The sequence below is a fragment of the Pelodiscus sinensis genome, chromosome 10, assembly GCF_052426305.1.
Source record: "Pelodiscus sinensis isolate ZL-2025 chromosome 10, ASM5242630v1, whole genome shotgun sequence".
Classification (NCBI taxonomy): domain Eukaryota; kingdom Metazoa; phylum Chordata; order Testudines; family Trionychidae; genus Pelodiscus; species Pelodiscus sinensis.
The window spans coordinates 54,565,257-54,584,183 of NC_143061.1; the positions used below are offsets into that span (position 1 = coordinate 54,565,257).

General features: G+C 48.9%; 1 protein-coding gene across 6 annotated transcripts in view; it reads right to left on the minus strand.

Annotated features, from left to right (window-relative positions):
• The window catches only part of LOC102453010 (uncharacterized), a 26,928-nt gene extending 9,628 nt beyond the window's left edge, over positions 1 to 17,300 (minus strand). Inside the window, exons 1-9 of one of the 6 annotated variants that reach the window (XM_075937263.2) lie at positions 17,162 to 17,300; positions 16,260 to 16,386; positions 16,032 to 16,078; positions 11,362 to 11,526; positions 7,897 to 8,014; positions 5,844 to 5,894; positions 4,633 to 4,710; positions 2,658 to 2,714; positions 263 to 322 (exon numbers count right to left, since the gene is read on the minus strand). In XM_075937263.2, coding sequence (XP_075793378.2) covers positions 263 to 322; positions 2,658 to 2,714; positions 4,633 to 4,710; positions 5,844 to 5,894; positions 7,897 to 8,014; positions 11,362 to 11,381 — 384 coding nt within the window. In that variant the 5' untranslated portion in view covers positions 11,382 to 11,526; positions 16,032 to 16,078; positions 16,260 to 16,386; positions 17,162 to 17,300. Of the gene's footprint in view, positions 1 to 262; positions 323 to 2,657; positions 2,715 to 4,632; positions 4,711 to 5,843; positions 5,895 to 7,896; positions 8,015 to 11,361; positions 11,527 to 16,031; positions 16,079 to 16,259; positions 16,387 to 16,993; positions 17,136 to 17,161 lie in introns of those variants that run through there. The other 5 variants (XM_075937260.2, XM_075937258.2, XM_075937264.2 and 2 more) reach the window with 5 other exon arrangements.
• Between the last annotated feature and the right edge of the window lie 1,627 nt (positions 17,301 to 18,927).

Consider the following 18,927-nt stretch of genomic DNA (forward strand, 5'->3'; position numbering starts at 1 on the left):
CGCAGAGAAAGACGTCCCTACCCCCACCAAAATGTAACTATCTCAGAAGATGGGATGACAATAGGCAAAGGAAATGCAGCACCCTCATCGTACAGATGGAGAACCCTGGGATGCAGTGAGAGAGCCAAAAAAAAACCCCAAACAAACTCAGGTTTCCAGATGCTATACTAATCTAGTGCCTTAATTACAAGATCCATCTGGTGTTACAGGTTGAATTATGTAGGGCTTGTACCTTTAACCACGCTAGATGTGGAATCCTTACCTGGATTACTGCCTCGTATTCTTTTATTGATTCCTCCAGTTCTCGGATTCGCTGTTTCATCTAAAAAAGGTCACATTGAGGTATGATTTCATATGGCCGATGGGCTACCTTACTCCAGTGCCCTTTGTCTGGGGCGCCCATTGAATAGTGCTGCAGAGAGCAAACAGCACCGACTGTGACAGCAGGAATGTGAAGGTTTTGCCCACGAACGGTGGTGAAAATGTTCTCCTTACGTTGGCTGTGCGGAAGCAAGTGCACTACTCTTCAGTGAGCTTTGCCTGCATGCGGTTCAACAGGCCCTAAGTTATCTGTGCCTATACTTGTTAAAAAACAAAAAGGGGTGAAGGTATTATTTGTGAAAGGTTCTCATTTAACAGCCCTGAAGACTCTATCCTTCTGTGTGTTCACACACAGAAAGAAACGCCAGATACCTGGCATTGTTACAGTCTAGTAACAAGGGTGCTAATTGCTACTTCCTCACCCCCTGCTGCTTAGAGTTTGCTTAGAATTCCCCTTTTTTTTCCTGCAGAACGAATCAGTAATTACTGGTCAATAAGAAAGTCATGACGATGCTTGTGCTTCCTAAGAATGATGGGAAAGTAATAGATATTGCTTAGGAATTATTCAGTCAGTCATGCAACTATCTCTGTAGAATGAAAAGTTATATCAAGCCTGTATGTTACTTCTACCCCAGAGGCGATTCAAATTGGGCAGATTGTGGGAATTTCCACTCTCCAAACCTTCCAGGAAAACCCAACATGTCGAAGAGCTGACAGCTGACGCTGTGGGGACTGAAATGTGAAAAAAATCACTGTGCAAATTTCAACGGAAAATGAGTGCTGGAACTCAACTGTGCCGTAGCGACAGCATATTCTAGAACAATGCATTTTGGTTACATGGTTTGTATTCGTGTTTCTAAGATTTGGAAGGTCTGGAAGGCTTCTGTGCCATCTTAACCCTAAGAACAAAAAAGTCGTTCAGTCATTATATGTGCATTATAGATGCAGTTTCTTGCTGCTTGGGGTTTTTAACTCTCTCGCCAATATATTTATGTGCTTGGTTTCACTCCCATCTCCCCAGTTCTGTTTTGTGGAGCAGCCCAAATATTTCTCTTCTTCCTTGTTGTCATATCTATCAGATACAGGAGGCCTATTCTTATACCCTCCCTCCCTCCCATCCCATCCTTCCTGAGACAAGCTATGTATATGTAAACAAGCCGTTTCTTAGTAATGCAAGTCTTTGAATTCCTTCCAGTCAATCAACAGCTTTCTGGCATGGATGGGCCTTTAAGTAAAGGCTGTGCTCTGAGAGATGAGAGAGAGAAAGGGACCTTCCGGTTCTGTGAAGTGATGCTGTTGACTTGCACCCACAGTTGCGCTGTGTTTTTAGGCTAGGTGAGAAACGGAGCTGTTGATTGTTTTCTCTAGGTCTCATTTGGCTTTACCATGTTCCAAAAATGTCCTTCCTATTGCATACCGGCAGTAGTAGCTTGTACTGAAGGCACAGCTGAGACCCAGTTCTACCTGGATCAAATTAAACTTGTAATGTAGGCTACATCTAGACTGCAAGCCTCTTTCAAAAAAGAGCATCTAGACTACAACCAGTCCTTTCGAAAAAGCAAGCCACTTTTTCGAAAGAGAGCACCCAAGCAGGATATGTCTAGACTACAGGGTTTTTTTTGAAAAAGGAGGCCTTTTTTTCAAAAAAACTTCCCCTGCATCTAGACTGCTGCGTTCTTTCAAAAGTAAATAGAAAGAACGCGGCAGTTTCAACCACGGAAAACATCATTTTATGAGGAATAACTCCTTTTTTCGAAAGTGCTCTTTCAAAAAAAGATGCTATGTAATTCAAACTGTGCTTTTTCAAAAGAGAGCATCCAGACGGCCTCGGTGCTCTCTTTTGAAAAAGTGGCTTCCTTTTTTGAAAGTACTGGTTGCAGTCTAGACGCTCTTTTCCGAAAGAGGTTCGTAGTCTAGACGTAGCCTCAGTCTGGATGCTGTCTTTCGGAAAAGCACAGATTGCATTACATAGTGCCTTTTTTCGAAAGAGCACTTTCAAAAAAAAGCATTCTTCCTCGTAAAACAAGGTTTTTCGCGGTCGAAAAAACTGCCGCGTTCTTTCGATTTACTTTCAAAAAACGCCGCAGCAGTCTAGATGCAGGGGAAGTTTTTTCAAAAAAAGGCCACTTTTTTCGAAAAAACCCTGTAGTCTAGACACACCCATATTGACTAGTATATATTGATCTGTCTATACATTAACATGCCTCCTAATGGACCTGATAGATTTTGATTTGCCTTGGCCTGGGGCAATATCCCCCTTTGCCCTCTCTCTGTCAGAGGGCCTGATCCTTCCCTCGCCTAAATAATTAATGCCTACCTAAATGAGTTTACTGTACCTTTCTGAAAATCTCATCTTCCGCATCAGAAGCCAGTTTGGATTCCTGGAGCTTTTTCTAATAGGAGACAAATGTTCCATGAATATGTTTGGATCATACAACTTCCCAGCCAATATTACCTCCCCTTGCACCCCAAACCGTTCACTTCCATGCACCCCCAGGGAAGGGTGAACCACCCTCTAGGATCCACAGCAGTGGTATGAGAGGACAATATTGCTCCCACCATGCTTGCTGACCAAGGCACAGCTTTAGATTTTTCTCTCTTAAGTTCATAACCAAACTGGTTCAGGAAAGCTACCGAAAGGACTGGTGCCTGTAAACAAACTTTATGGGCTCACGGGAATCTCGGCCACACCCATGATAAGTGAGCATCTGTCTAAATAAAATCATGCCGGACCACGGAGGTTGCCAGACCACAGAGTGCTGGATTAGAGAGGTTCAACCTGTATATATTTTAGAGAGTTTGTGTGTTTGTCTGTTTCATCAAGAACTTCTCCTAAACTGTAAGAGCTAAGACTACCAAATTAGATATACAGCTTCCTGTTATCATGACTTAAAGCAGCGTAAGGGTTTGGTTGTGCCAGGAAAACAGGATGTGCTTGGTGTGGGCTTGTGTTTCATAAAACCAAACAGAAAAGAGACAGAATCACCAAATCAAGTACAGTCCTTAAAACTGACGTAACTGAGCGAATGTTGAAAGAAACGGAACCAAGATGAGCCAGCAAAATAGAATGAACCTGGAATAGAATTGCTTCTCAATCAACCTTACAGAAAAAACAGAGAAATTTGGAGTCACACTGAGTATGTCTAGACTACATGGTTCCGTCAACGGAGCCAACGCAAACTAGTTTACCTGACATAGTCAATGATGCAGGGATTTAAATAATCCCTGCTTCATTAAAATAAAAATAGCCGCCACGCTGTGCTGATAATCAGCTGATCCGGCACAGCGTGGCAGTCTAGATGCAGATCGGTCGACAGGGAAAGCCTTTGTCGACCGCTTCCTTATGCCTCATGAAACGAGGTTTACAGGAGCAGTCGACAAAGGCTTCCCTTGTTGACCAATCCGCGTCTAGACTGCCGTGCTGTGCTGGATCAGCTGACTGTCAGCACAGCGTGGCAGCCATTTTTATTTTAATGAAGCAGGGATTATTTAAATCCCTGCTTCATTGACTATGTCGGGTAAACTAGTTTGCATTGGCTCCGTTGACGGAACCATGTAGTCTAGACATACTCAGTGTGACTCCAAATTTCTCTGTTTTTTCTGTAAGGTTGATTGAGAAGCAATTCTATTCCAGGTTCATTCTATTTTGCTGGCTCATCTTGGTTCCGTTTCTTTCAACATTCGCTCAGTTACGTCAGTTACGTCAGCTGTGTCGACAGAGCCATGTAGTCTAGACATACCCACTGTGTTTTGGCACAGCCACAACAATAGTTAAGGTTTGGAAACTAGAAGAAAAGGTTGTTAGAAACCAAATTGACTATCGCCCTTTTTTGTTAAAACTTAGCAAATGCTAAGAGTTTATAGGGATATCAGAACTTATGGGGATGAATTAAAAAATACACTTGATGGAATTTCCATTTAAAAAAAATACTAAAAAGGTTTAACAACTTCTTTTTTTCAAGAAATCATTTGTACATTTTCCTTTTATTTAAAAAAAAAATATCTTAATTGAGTGAAGGACCCCATCAACACCAGGTAAATCTGGCAGTAAAGACGCATAGGCCCAGATCTTGAACTTGTGCATCAACAGAGCTCACTTGAAATCAATGGTGCAACAACATGAGGAGCGGGGCCCTGGACTGAGATGTATCGAGGGCCCAGAGGAAAGAGGTTCCTACTGAATTTCAGAGGGTCCTGGGTGCCTAGCTCACTTGGTCTGAGAAAAGTGACATTTGCAGTGCCTGACTCCAAACCCCACCTTTACGTGAATCAGCTCCATTTGTGTTTCAAGCTGGCTGGTTCTCTACTCACCTGTAGCTTATGGACATGAGCCCAGAGCTGCATGTGGCTGCGCTGGCTGGCTCTTCTCGATCCGGTCAGGGAGGAGATCTGAAATCAGACAGTGCCGTTGTTCTTCCTTTCCACGTAGCCAGGAAAGTCATTGCTCTTCCAACAGATGTAGCTGTTATGGGCCTAACCCTCCTCTAAGTGTAACTCCATGGAAGTCACTAGCGTACAAAGGTGAGAGCCACGATTGAGCCATGGATCTCCTCACACTTACCCTGCTATAGGTCAGGAGTAATTTCACTGGTCCCGGGCAACGCCGGGTAACCTTCTAGTGATTTAAACCCACAAGGCAGAGTGGAAGAAAGGAGAGATTATTGCCTCCTTTTATAGCTACGGTCTCAAGGGCAGGAAAAGTCAGGTGACAGGAAAAGTCAGGGCAGGAAAAGTTTTTCCGTTAAAAGTATTTGTGCAAGGGAGCGTCTATACTGGAATGTGCTTTTGCACAAAAGATTTGCTTTTGTGCAAGAGCATCCGTGCCAGTGTAGACGCTCTCTTACGCAAGAAAGCTCCGATGGCCATTTTTGCAATCGGGCTTTCTTGCACAAGAAATTGATGTTACCTGTCTACACTGGCCTCTTGCGCAAGAACACGTGCACAAGAGGACTTATCCCTGAGCGGGAGCATCAGAGTATTTGCACCAGAAGCCCTGATTTCATACAGTACAACATCAGTGTTCTTGCGCAAATACTTGCGGCCAGTGTTGACAAGCGGCAAGATTTTGCACAAAAGAGACTGCTTTTGAGCAAAATCTTGCCAATATAGACACAGCCCTGGAGTCTAGAGAAGAGCTGGAATTAAGCCGAGGTTGCCAGAGCTCTGCCTTAACCAAAGGGGCAGCCTTCCTCCCATAGGAAGAGAGGCTGGGCAGTCAAAAGCGAGACGCCGTCTGCTGTTGGAATCCGTCAGGGAGTGGAGCAGGCCTCAGTAATGGGTATCTGGGGAATGGATGGTGAAACCGAATGAATGGTACAAGGCAAGGAGGCGGGGAAGCCATTTCATTTGCAAACACAGCTCAGCACATTGCTGTGCGTGATTGCCTCCAGACCTCTCCGGGGCGTGCCTGGACTGCATTACATCTGCTGGCCGTATACAGACATGCTGACAAGCTGCTTCTCTTTTGTGCTAGAGAGAAGAGGAAACATCCCCAAGGGGCATGACTTGCTTTCCCTACATACCTCCTCCGAGAGCATGAGAATTCTCACATGTAAATCTTCATTGTCCTTTTCCTGCGGGAGGAACAAAGATACCTTGGTTGAAATGCAGAGGGCTGGCGCCGCGGTGCTGCTGGCAGAGATGAGAACGATTCATTTAGAACTACAGGTTGAACCTCTCACGTCCGGCACTCTCTGGTTCAGCAACCTCCGGAGTCTGCCGCAGTTTGAATTAGCCAGATGTCCACGTATCCCGGGCACGGCCAAGTTTCCCACAGTCCCATGAAGTGTGTCTACAGCTCTGTGTTCTGTGCTGTTATTTAGCTCTACTTTGCCCCTAAATGTCTTCTAACTGCCCAGTGGAAGGGTTGGGGATGCCACTAGACAATATTGACCTCCCGTGGTCCGGCAAATTCTCTACTTCAGCAAGAGTCAGGTCCTGAGGGTGCCAGACTAGAGAGGTTCAGCCTCTAGTGGTTTCCTTGCCCCACAAAACAGATCGTCTGCACTCCAGCTTACTTCCCTGTAGCACCGCTGATACCCAAGAGTCACACCAGAGTAGTGCAGCGCTGCATCAAGCCCGTTCTTCTTGTTTCGCCAAGGGAGGAGAGAGGAGGCCAAAGAGGACGGAGAGGCTAAAAGGTCTCTCTGGGGCCATCTTCCTGCCTCGCCCTCTGCCCTGGTGACTTCCATCCCAGATCACAACCTACGGTGGCAGCCCTGTGAGTCCTGTGCCAGGCGGCTGGACATCAGCAGAACAGCGCGGGAGGCTGGGTATGGTGCTGGTGCGGGGGACATTTCAAATAGCACGGATGAGGCTGTTGACTGGAGAGCAGGAAGGGGGCATATATACCCCACATTGGTTAACAAGCGCTGGAGCCCAGTTAACCCACCTGCTCGGCGCAAGGGGCAGGGCCAGGCTGGATGAAGGAGGACGCCCAGCTGAGGAGAAGGTGGGTGGTGCTATATAAAGAGGACGCTCAGAGCAGAAGGCTGTTGCAGGGACAGAGGGAGGGACTCTGAGTTCCTCACTTGGCAAGAGAGCCAGGGGCCACTGGGAGGAGCAAGGAGGAAGCCCAGGGAGAGTTAACTGATCCTTGGGGTCCTCCCCTGGCCCCAAAAGAAAGATGAACCTTTCAGCTCGCTGGGAGGGACCTCTGATGGGTAGGGGAGGGAGATGTCCAGGGAGGCAGCAGGAAGGCGTCTGATGGAGTAGCTCCTGGCTGTAGTAACCCAGTATCACGGGAGGGCCTGGTTCCCCCTACCAGCCACAGAGGGAAGGTGAGATGAGGCTCCTGATATAAGGGCGGTGGATGGTTAAAAGCCTGAGAGGAGGGTGTGAGGGTTGCAGGGCTGTAGAGGAGGGGCACTGTAGGACTGAAGCAGTTGTTGGCGTCGGGTGCTCAAGAAGAGCTGCTATGCCATGCTCCTAAATTTGAACTACCGTTATTCCTCCTGCAAGGAAGTTTAACGGTAGTTCGAATTAGGAGCTTTAATTCGAACTACCTAGCCCGTGCCGCATGTAGCCGCAGGCAGGTAGTTCGAACTACGGGGCATTTAAAAATGGCGGCGCCCGGGAACATGCAAATGAAGCCCGGGATATTTAAATCCTGGGCTTCATTTGCAAGTTCGAGTGCCTACATTAGCCACCCTAGTTCGAACTAGGGAGCTAGTGTAGACATACCCTAACAGCCTCTGGACTGGATCAAACTCCTCCACAGCAGCCTGGCTTCCCTTTTGTTCCAAAATCCAAGGGCAGAATCCCAGACTGCTAGGCCTCTCTTCCCATGCATATGGAGAGAACCCCCATCTCCCACACAAGAGTCACTTCCTTCCTATTTTTCCCAAGGGCTCATGGGAATTGTAGTCTGTGAGGCTGTATTGCAGCACACAGGGTCTTTCCAGAAAATAAGCAGAGGCACCTTTCGTAAGGGAATTACAAGATGATTGCTGTTAATAGCACAGTGTCCTATGAGAGCAATCTATACAATAATAAAACATTAGCCATTGTTGTTGTGAATCTCACTGAAACTCGAAATGTTGAATAATTCCATTATTAGGTACGATGGAACACTACCAGCTTCCACAGGTGAATTTCCTTTTCTGAGGCTGACACATGTTCCTCTTCCAGAGTTTTCTTGGCTGTTTGGAGCTCTGCTTCTAAAAGCGTTTTCATGGTTTCTGCCTGTTTTATCCTAGATGCAGCGGGGGGGGAGAAGAAACTCAGGACAATAAAATTATAATCCAAAGCGTGCTAATGTTGTAATGGGGCTGCTAAGGACAGATTCTGAGCTCGAGCGTGAATCCCTGGGTGACACTAATTTTTTCATTTCAGCTTATCCTTTGTGCTTCTGACTCTTTCGGCATCCTTTAAAGGGGAGGAGGTTTCAGAAGCAGGCTACCTTAGTCGTACAAGTGCCTTTGATGTTCAGCCTCAAAAGCATCAGTTCCCACAGGGTGGTTTGTGACTCTTAAAGGAGTTCGCACCATCCTCAAATGGGGTTGTGCGTGGATGTTGCTGTGTCACGCCACTCAGCATGACTCTGCCTGTATGCTGTATGAGGCCAGGTCTTCACTAAATGGAAGATCAACGCTGCCACGATTGATCGTCCGGAGTTTGATTTAGCGAGTCTAATTAAGACTCCCTAAATTGCACTCAGAGGGCGCCCCCATTGGCAGCTGCTACTCCTGCTTCTGCAAGGAGTAAGGGAAGCTGATGGCTATGGGGCTAGTGGGGAAACTCAAACCAAGGTATATCGACTCCAGCTACCTAATTAATGTAGCTGGAGTTGTGTATCTTGATTCACCGGTCTCTTTTAGGGTATGTCTACACTACCCCGCTAGTTTGAACTAGCAGGGGTAATGTAGTCATCCGCACTTGCAAATGAAGCCCGGGACTTGAATTTCCCGGGCTTCATTTGCATGAAGCCAGCCGGCGCCATTTTTAAATGCCGGCTAGTTCGGACTCCGTGCCACGCGGCTACACGCGGCACGGACTAGCTAGTTTGGATTAGGCTTCTAATCCAAATTAGCTGTACGCCTCCCAGGCTTCATTTGCAAGTGCGGATGACTACATTACCCCCGCTAGTTCGAACTAGCGGGGTAGTGTAGACATACCCTTAGTGATTATGATACATGGAGAGTGCCACTTTGCTCTGCAAATGGTGCCCTCACTGCGATCTGTATTTCCCGGAGATAAGAATTCATTAAAATGGGAGAAGTCAGCAAAAAGTTTGGGAGCTCTTGCTGGAAAGCTCTAGTCAGACACAGTGAGGAAAGAAAGAACCAACCATCTGTGGGTAGAGGTGTCATGTGTTATGGCGACATCGCTCCAAAAATCTTTTCGTAGGTCTATCTACTCCACTATAACTTCCACTTTTTGCACTCTCCCTCCTACCCAGACGGTGAATGTGGTCTCTGGGACACAATAAGCGTCCAGCTTTTCTTGTCCATGACGCTATTTGGACAGGAGAATATTCTGTTTGCTGACACAGCTTTGCCCGTGCCTGGAATTTTGGTGAAATGCTGCCCGGTATCATGGTCTGTCAAGATGATGTATTGCTAATCTAAACTGAAGTTGGAAACACGAATGCGCACAGGAGGAGAACAAGTGTAATTAATGACTTGGTGTGAATGTATCTCTAACAAGCAGCTGGGCTCTCACTGTATGACCTAGGATTGGTTCCCAGGTAATGGATGGAGATGTTCAGGTCGTGCATGAAGTGAATGAGCACATCCTAGTGCACAGCTTGCCCACAACATAACCCAGAAATTGCCACCTGCCTATGGTAACACAATCCATGTTGCACGGCATAGCGGTAACAATCCAAGTGCTGCATTTGCACCAGGGCCCACAAAGTGATGAGGTCCAGCTAGATGGAGAGGTCCACAAGCATGTCACCGAGTACAGGGGGCCACCACCCCACTCCCTCAAATTTGGCTCCACTGCACCACTATGGGCAGAGGGACAGTTGGGCCAAACTGGAGTGGTATTGAGACCAGGGGCACAGCTCCGGTTTGGCCTGGTTACCCCTTCGTCATGTCATGAGCAGCCAGGCCAAACCTGAGCGGTTCTGTGGGCTCGTACCTCAGGTCACAAGCCACTTGTCACTCAAACGTGGGCTGGGTGGGCGGGCGTTGGCAGTGAACAGAGCCGTCGGGGAGCCCAAATCAAGAGGAGTTTCCCCAGGTAGCAGAGCACTGCACTGGAGGGGGACAGATGTGGGGTGGGTGCTGATGAGTATCCAGGAATGTGTGGGTGCTGGATAGGGGGCTGAGTGTGAGTCGTTGGGGGTTGTGGGGTGAGAAGGGAGGGCTGGGAGTCTATGGGGTGAACAGTTCAATGCAGTGGGGTGAGTTGGGGGACTGAAGGTTTTGGCAGGGCATGATGTAAGGGATAAGCAACATTGTTGGTCATCAGGACCCCCCGGGGTGTTGATACGCACTGACTCCGAGTGAAGACGCAGCAGCCTGTGAACCCAGGTGGCCTGTTCCTGGAGCCTACAACCCGGCCGCTCTGCCTGTAAGCTGCGGGAGCAGACGGCAAGGGCTGAGGCCAGGGGACCCTAGGGATGTGAAGGGGGCAGTATTACAACATAAGAACATAGGAATGGCCAGGCTGGGTCCGACCAAACGTCCATCCAGCTCTGTTGTCCTGTCTGCCGACAGTGGCCAATACCAGGTGCCCCAGAGGGAGTGAAAAGCGAATCATCAAGTGATCCCTCCTCTGTCCCCCATTCCCAGATGGTGGCAAACAAAGGCTAGGGACCTACCCATCCTGGCCAATAGCCATTGATGGACCTGGTGCCCAGTGCTGAGCCCGCAGGTGCAGGAAGATGGAAACGGGACCGTTCTACCTCTGCAGAAGAGACTCAAGTCCAGTTGTGATTTTTGGCAGCTTGTCAATAACCTGTAAATACCAGCGGGTAAGAGAAAACCTTCCCCTCATGGCCCACGGCAGGGGTTCTTCCTCCTGTCTCTGAAGCAGCCAGGATAGGCCACGAGAAGGAGCCCAGCTCTGATGGTGCTTGGTCCCGCCATGAGGGCAGGGACTGGACCCGATGACCCCTTGAGGGCCCTTCCAGTTCTAATGTTCTAGGATTCTGTGATTCTCAGGAAGTCCCAGCACTACGCAGTGCCGACGGAAATCCCTGAGAAGCTTAACTCTCCAATCGGAACCCTCCCAGACCTGATCTCCTGCATGCTCTGCGCACACGCCCGGGACGCTGTGAGACTGTTGCTCAGAAAGGATGGGCTGATGGCCTGGTGGTCTTTGTGTACAGCTCAAGGCATCATTTCCTGAGAGAAAAGTGAGTGTCCAGGAAATACTCTTGAAACTAATAGAAGGAAACGAAAGGCAGGGGGAAGTGATAGGCCTGTTGACCTAGTGAGCTTCTACTATTCCCAAATTTTCCCTCTTCTCTTAGCTCGTCAGGGAAGGTGTAGATCAAGTCTTGTCAAGACCTGTCTAGTTGTTGGTAAGTGTGGGTGTATCATCACTGGATTGGCTGTTCATCTAACAGCGCCGGATGTTTGCCTTTACCTGCTCAGCTCCGCTTCCATGCTGCTCGTGGCTTTCTTTACATCTCCAATGCTAGCTTTGATGTTGTTCCTTTCCTGACACAGACGTTGAAGTTGCTCTTTCAGCAGGATGTTTATGTGTTGGTGCTGGAAGACCGAGTCATCTTTTGCTGCTCTCCAGATGTCCCTATCACGGGTACAAAAGAATATGGTAGCCTCAGAAAACTCAACCCCATGCAGATACCACATGGGTGAGGGTTCAGCAAATGCCTGGAGACATAGAACGATGTGTTTGATTGTACTCAAGGGGCGAGAGTTAAACCACACGGATGCTCCTGAAAACCCCACATCCTTGTACTTCAGAAGGAAATGAGAGTGACCTATGATTTAGGGACATAGATCCTGAAGAGTGAAGGTCTAACCAGCCCCTGGCTGATCCGTGCAATGATGGGGGGAATCTGTGTGTATGGGAAGCTGCCCTTGGTGTGCTTGGAAGCCCTGAGGGAAAACCAGGGTTGCTGATGGCACCCGGGAGAGAAGGGAAGAGGGCTGAGAGAGCACAGTGTGAATGAGGCATTCAGAGAGGGAGGTGGTAGTGGGTTGGCCTGGAGGTGCTGACCAAAGGAGTCTTACCCGACCCCATGCTCAGGGCTCGGGGAAGAGGCTAGACTTGAGGGGCAGGAAATGGAACTCAAGGGGAACGGGGAGGGGCCGAGGGGAAAATATCGATAGTTTGGGGGGAGAGGGAGGTGAGGAAAAATGTTGGGCGCCTCAGATGAGGGACGGCAAGAGACTGTGGGGGTGGGGCAAAAAGAAGAAGCCTGTGGAGGAGGAAGGGAGAGGAATGGGGTGGTCAGAGGAGCTGAATGCGGGGAGGCAGAAGGGGGAAGATACGGAACAAAGGAAAGCAAGACGGTGTGGAGAGAGGCGCCAGGGCGTGGGAGAGAGGAGAGGAGAGCGACCCCCCCGCCGAAGAACAACCGCTCACTGCCAGAGCCTCTGACTCGTTCCGGCTCCTGCTTCCACTGGCATTCATTTCTGCTCTTCACCACGCACCACAGGTGCCTCAGGCCCTGGAAGGGCCTGTGTGAGGAAACGTGGCAACAGCAGCTGGGAAACCCTTCCCCTGGCCGCGGGGCTGGCTGTGGGGATTCCATACAACCTCGCGCGATAGCTGGGCAACCCCCTACAACGGTGTGACACCCGCATGTCAGGCAGCAGAAGGCTTCTCTTCCCCAACAGGCGGTTGCTAGGAGACCCCCAAGGTTCCCTACCTACCACATGGGGCAATATGGAGGCTCTGAGTTGCCAGCTAAGAGGGCTGGCAGTGGGAGGAGGCGTACCTCCCTTTGCCGTAGGGGGTACCGCCCTATGGAGGAGCAGGCACAGCCTTCTTCCTGCCTGTTGAGGGGCCTGGCCAGCCTGCATGCCAGAGGAGAGCCACTATGACCACAGGGCGACCTCAGTAGACCAGATCTGCAGCGTAGGGGGGCTATCGGTGGAGTTCCTGAGGGGACAGCAAGGGTGTGGGGGGTGCTGGGGTGACCCAGTCCACATAACTGGCCTTTGATGAATCTTAGCTGAGGCTGGCACACACACACTGGAACCCAAACACACTCCGCTGGTGGGGGGTGTCATGGCTCCTTCCTCACTCTGGCATGATAAATGCAGAAGTGGGGGCCAGCAAGTGTACCCCAAACCCTTATCTACCAGGCTTTGGTATAAAACCTCCCCCAAAATCTTAAAAACCTAGATCCTGGGAATAAAACTTCCGCTGCCACCACCCAAATGTTGATATAGAAATCAGGGGAAAGATCATTTGGGAAATCTCACCCCTAAGATAAAAATCAGGGCACACAATTAACCACTGCCAGGTTAATAAAAAGAAAGGGAAGAACTTTTATTATTACAACTATATTCCTGTTGTAAGCAGAATGACTAGATAGGGAGGTGGTAAAATATACTCCTGGAGAAACTCCATGGGCCTAGAACTTAGTTACAAAGAAAAGCCAAAACATCTTTTAAGCAGTGCCAGATCTCAGATCCCATACCCGACCCATAAAACAATAAAGCCTAACGAAACTACCTAAACTTTACCCTACTTACAGAAAATGAAGAATGGTGTCTTGGAGAGAGAGAGATGCTTGTCCCTCTCTGTAGCTGCGGAGAACTCACCCAGGGTATGTCTACACTACCCTCCTAGTTCGAACTAGGAGGGTAATGTATGCATACCGCACTTGCTAATGAAGCCCGGGATTTGAATTTCCCGGGCTTCATTAGCATAAGCGGGGAGCCGCCATTTTTAAATCCCCGCTGCTTCGAACCCCGTGTAGCGCGGCTACACGGGGCTCGAACTAGGTAGTTCGGACTAGGGTGCCTATTCCGAACTACCGGTACACCTCGTTTCACGAGGAGTACCGGTAGTTCGGAATAGGACCCTAGTCCGAACTACCTAGTTCGAGCCCCGTGTAGCCGCGCTACACGGGGTTCGAAGCAGCGGGGATTTAAAAATGGCGGCTCCCCGCTTATGCTAATGAAGCCCGGGAAATTCAAATCCCGGGCTTCATTAGCAAGTGCGGTATGCATACATTACCCCGCTAGTTCGAACTAGCGGGGTAGTGTAGACATACCCCCTGAGAGACAAAAGGGAGAAAGGAAAAAAACCAAATTCCTTTGTCCCAGTTTGAAAGTCCCACCTACATTCCTACTGGTCACTCCACCTGGCGAGGTGTAGTTAACCCCTTAATCCCCAGGCTGCTGGCTAACCCTCAGAATCATGACAGGGGGCGTCTGTGAACTTGGAGCTAATTGCAGCCACTCCCTCTCTGAGGCAGGGTGGGCGAGCTGGTTTCCCTCCGAACACCGTTTTTATCATGCCGAGCTTCTATGTCTGAGTGATCACATAAGAACATAAGAACGGCCGTACTGGGTCAGACCAAAGGTCCATCTAGCCCAGTATCCTGTCTACCGACAGTGGCCAGCACCAGGTGCCCCAGAGAGGGTTGACCGAAGACAATGATCAAGCGATTTGTCTCCTGCCATCCCTCTCCAGCCTCTGACAAACAGAGGCCAAGGACACCATTTTATCCCCTGGCTAATAGCCTTTTATGGACCTAACCTCCATGAAATTATCCAGCTTCTCTTTAAACTCTATTATAGTCCTAGCCTTCACAGCCTCCTCTGGCAAGGAGTTCCACAGGTTGACTACACGCTGTGTGAAGAAGAACTTCCTTTTATTAGTTTTAAACCTGCTACCCATTAATTTCATTTGGTGTCCTCTAGTTCTTCTATTATGGGAACTAATAAATAACTTTTCTTTATCAGCCCTCTCCACACCACTCATGATTTTATAGACCTCTATCATATCCCCACTCAGTCTCCTCTTTTCTAAACTGAAAAGTCCCAGTCTCTTTAGCCTCTCCTCATATGGGACCCATTCCAAACCCCTCATCATTTTAGTTGCCCTTTTCTGAACCCTTTCCAAGTTCCAAGACCAAAATATCTTTTTTGAGGTGAGGAGACCACATCTGTACACAGTATTCAAGATGTGGGCTGGGAATTCACATGGGCTGGGAATTCTTCCCAGAATGCACCCTGTGCTGGAGAATTTAACGATAGTCAGGTCTACAGCTCCAGGACCACACTGTGGTACCTGGCCCCGACTCGGAGCCAAGAGACACCGAGTCTCCAAAGCCTTTCGAGGCGCGTGTTCGGTGAGTTCCCAGAAGTAAGTGCAGCCTGAGACATGGCTACTTAGAAACCTCAGAGACAGCGGGCAAGGACACTGTAGGGGTCACTGCAGCTGTTAGGATGTTGGGATTTAGTTCAATTTTAATTTTCTGCATTTTTCCAAACAGTGTGAGTGAAATTCAGTGGATGCTCCTTTGAAAAGCCCAGCCTAAAAGACTAATATTAAGGGAAGGCAAATTTTGGATTTCTCACAAGCTCTCAGATTTGTGTGTTTTTTAATTGAGAATAAACCACTCCACTTTACACGCACACCATGCAGCTGAATAGCAACTGCACAACTTGAGATGTGCTCCTCCCGGTATATTTCCTGGCCATAAAACACGTTCGGTGTATGATGCCAATGTGGAATATGGCTTCTTGGCTAGCCGCGTGTGTTTATGTCCAGTCCAAGACATGGACGGTCAGTTAATAATGCTCAGTTATAAATTTGATTTTGTGCACCCTGAACTATGTCCAGACGCCATCGCTTTACGGTTCTGTTCCAACCTATTGTAAAGGGGGATGCCGCTAAGAATATGAATCAAAGGCTCTTAAATATTATGGAGACAGTCAGCTAATACAAGGAAAAGCATGGGATACAAACCTCTAAAGAGAATGGTTTTTATATATCACAAGCGAAAAGGGATGGGGCATGTGTTTAACCAATAGAATTAAAGTATGCAAATGAGCAGACCACTGGAGGGGAAGAGATGGGAGAGATAGATCGTTAGAGATTTACCTCCACTACCCCAATTTCCTTGCGTGTGATGGAAAGCTGCAACCCCCGACAATGTTCTGCAGAGAGGAGCGGGGTGAATGAGAGGATGGGGGGAACAGGCTGAGAAATCAGGGTAGCTTCAACCATGAGCTTCCAGGGGCAGCCAGATTAGTAGAACAGTGCCAGGAGGGCTTGTCTGCAGGCTGACAAAATGCAGAGTTAGCACAATAAGGGGTGTCACGTACCAGGAATGATCTGTTTCTTCACCGGCAGCTGCAGGGACTCCAGAAATCTGCAGGCAACGATCATTTCTCTTTAATACTTTAGAATTAGAACTGAACCTATGCAGTTGGCAGTCTAGTTCTCCCCTGCTGTATGTGCCTCCCGGCAGCATGATCCAAGGCCAGGGCGTTCAAAACAAGGGTCCTATTCTTGGCTCTACCACTGCGACCTTAACCAAGTTGCTTCCTCACCTTATGCCTCTACTTCCCTGCCCTTTGGGGGTTGTCGGTTTAGACTCCAAGCCCTCCAGGACGGTATGTGTGCCTTGGTGCCTGGCACAACAGAGTTGTGAGCTTGTTTGGGACCCTGTGTCTGCGCCTGGAATATAAATAACAGGACCAATGCCTGTGCTTCCCAGATCTAAGCCAAATAATGTGATGACGAGTCTCTGTTCTGTTCCCTTCCGTTCCTACATTTCACCCCCTGCTCGCCTCATCTTCCTTTTCTGGGCTTGCATACGTTTGAGTCCCACTGCGTTTCCTCCCCTCCTTTCTTGACCCCTAGCCACTACTGATATCTTCTTCCATATTCTCCCCCTTGTCTACCCAAGCATTCACCCACTGTGGACTTCCTGCAGAAGCACCATCTGTGTAGGACTTCCTCCTTCCAGGCTCTCTGCCACTCCCACCATGACCTTACGCTCCCTTGGCTCCCAACCTCCTGGAAATGCCAGCCCTTCTCCATCTCTTTTCCCTTCATCCACTGGAGGCACTCCCCCGGGGAGCAGCCATGCCTCTCCATGTTCCTGTCCTACCACCACCTTCCAGCCTCCCCTTCCCGCCCGCTTTCCGCTGCGTCAGATGCTCCCCAGAACACTTTGCCCTGCAGAAAGCCCCAGCGATGCCCAGAGACACTAGACAAAAGGCGCAGGCTACACAAGAGTCTAGAGGAGAATCTGAGAGGGATTTGCTGGGACGTATCCTACCGGGTGGAAAGCAACAGGATCCCACCATGGGACAGCGCACCCCCGGGCTTTTCATCCCCGCAGTCCCTTTTGCAATGCCTTTTCCACTGTCCCGGATGCATCGTGCAAGACATGGGCAGACTCGATACACCCCGGCGCCACGAGGGAGTCCGCCATTTCCAGCGCTACCTTGTTTTCAGTCATGTCATGTCATCTGCCAGGAGTAATTCGGGAACCGCTTTTGCCACATTTTCCCAGTGGCTCAGCTACATGTCTGAGTCATCGCCGCAGCTACAGTGGGTCTGGTCCTGGGTCACGTGTCTCTCCGCCTCCTCGCTGTGCGCCTGTGAGGTCACAAAGGGATTGACACGTCTCCCGGGAACAGCCCTCTGGGCGGGCATATGAGAGTTCCCAGCAGGTCTGCTCCGAAGAGTAAGAATGATTTTCCTTGTGATTCATAAGGCAGTAGTGCAAGGAGAATATAAGAACAGCCAGACTGGGTCAGACCAAAGATCCATCTAGCCTAGTGTCCTGTCTGCCCCAGAAGGAGTGAACAAACAGCTTCTGACAAACAGAGGCTACAGACACCATCCCTGCCCACCCTGCCTAATAACCATTGATGGACCTAACCTCCATGAATGTATCTAGATCTTTTTTGAGCCCAGTTAAATTCCTGGTCTTCTCCACATCCTCTGGCGAGGAGTTCCACAGGTTGACTGTGCGCTGTATGAAGAGAAACTTCCTTTTGGTTGTTTAAACCTGCTACCTATTAAAAGGAGCCCCAATCATGGATCAAGAGCTGGTGGTCTTGAGCGTGATACATCCATGAATGAATTAATTACTAATAACCAATCAATAACAATGATCAACAGTACCATTCATTTGTAGTGGGATTATGATTAGTTATTAAAACTTGATATAAATACTGCCAATAATTAGTAATTCATTAATAATGAAGAGCCGCAATTCAACAGTTTGTTTTATCTTTATCCTTCTCCACGGTCCTTATTTACTGCTTATTATTCAACCGCTGCTGGGGCGACAGTATGATTAATTTCCTCCGGGGCTTTGCCTGGCGCTCCCCGCTAGGCTGCCAGAGAGCTTCATGAGTCGTAATGAGTTTATTGTCCCTAGGTCTCAGGTCCCCGTCTGTACAATGGAGATGCTGCTACCTCCTCCCCTCCATTGTACAGACGGGGACCTGAGACCTAGGGATTAGGGTCCCAAATCGGCCAGAGTTTTAAGTGCCCAATTTGTGGCACCGCGGGCCAGACTGTGTCAGAGTACACTGTATTTTTATGTGTAAGGTACAAGTCGCGTGGATTTCAGCTATTGCAGTAGATGTGCAGCACATCAGATCCTGCGGTCTCCAGACAGGTATGCAGAAAATAAGGGGGGAAGTTTAATGTAAATGACATGCCCAGGATCCAACAGGAAATCGGTGGCAGGGATAGAATTCACTTCTCCAGGGCAGCAGTCCAGTCACTAAACCTGTTGACCATCTTTTATTTCCTTGAAAACCCCAGGCTTGTGCACGGCTTGCCTTGCAGGTTCTGCGAGAAATCCTAGAACCGTCAGGGACCTCAAGAGGTCATCGAGTCCAGTCCCCTGCCCTTATGGCAAGAGCAAGCACCGTCTAGACCCAGAGTGTGTGTCTAGACTACAAGGTTTTGTCGACAAAAGTGGACTTTTGTCAACAAAACTATCCCTGCGTCTACACTACTGCTGAGTTCTGTCAACATAACGTCGACAGAACTGGGCAGTTTTGTCAACGGTGGTAAACCTCATTCTACTAGGAATAACGCCTTTTATCGACAGAGTGCTGTCAACAGAAGGCGTTATTGCATCTACACTGTCCTTTGCGTCTACACTGTCATGTCGACAAAGCGGCTGTCGTCTAGACGCTCTTTGTTAACAGAAGCTTTGGGATTGGTCCTGCCTAGAGCAGGGGGCTG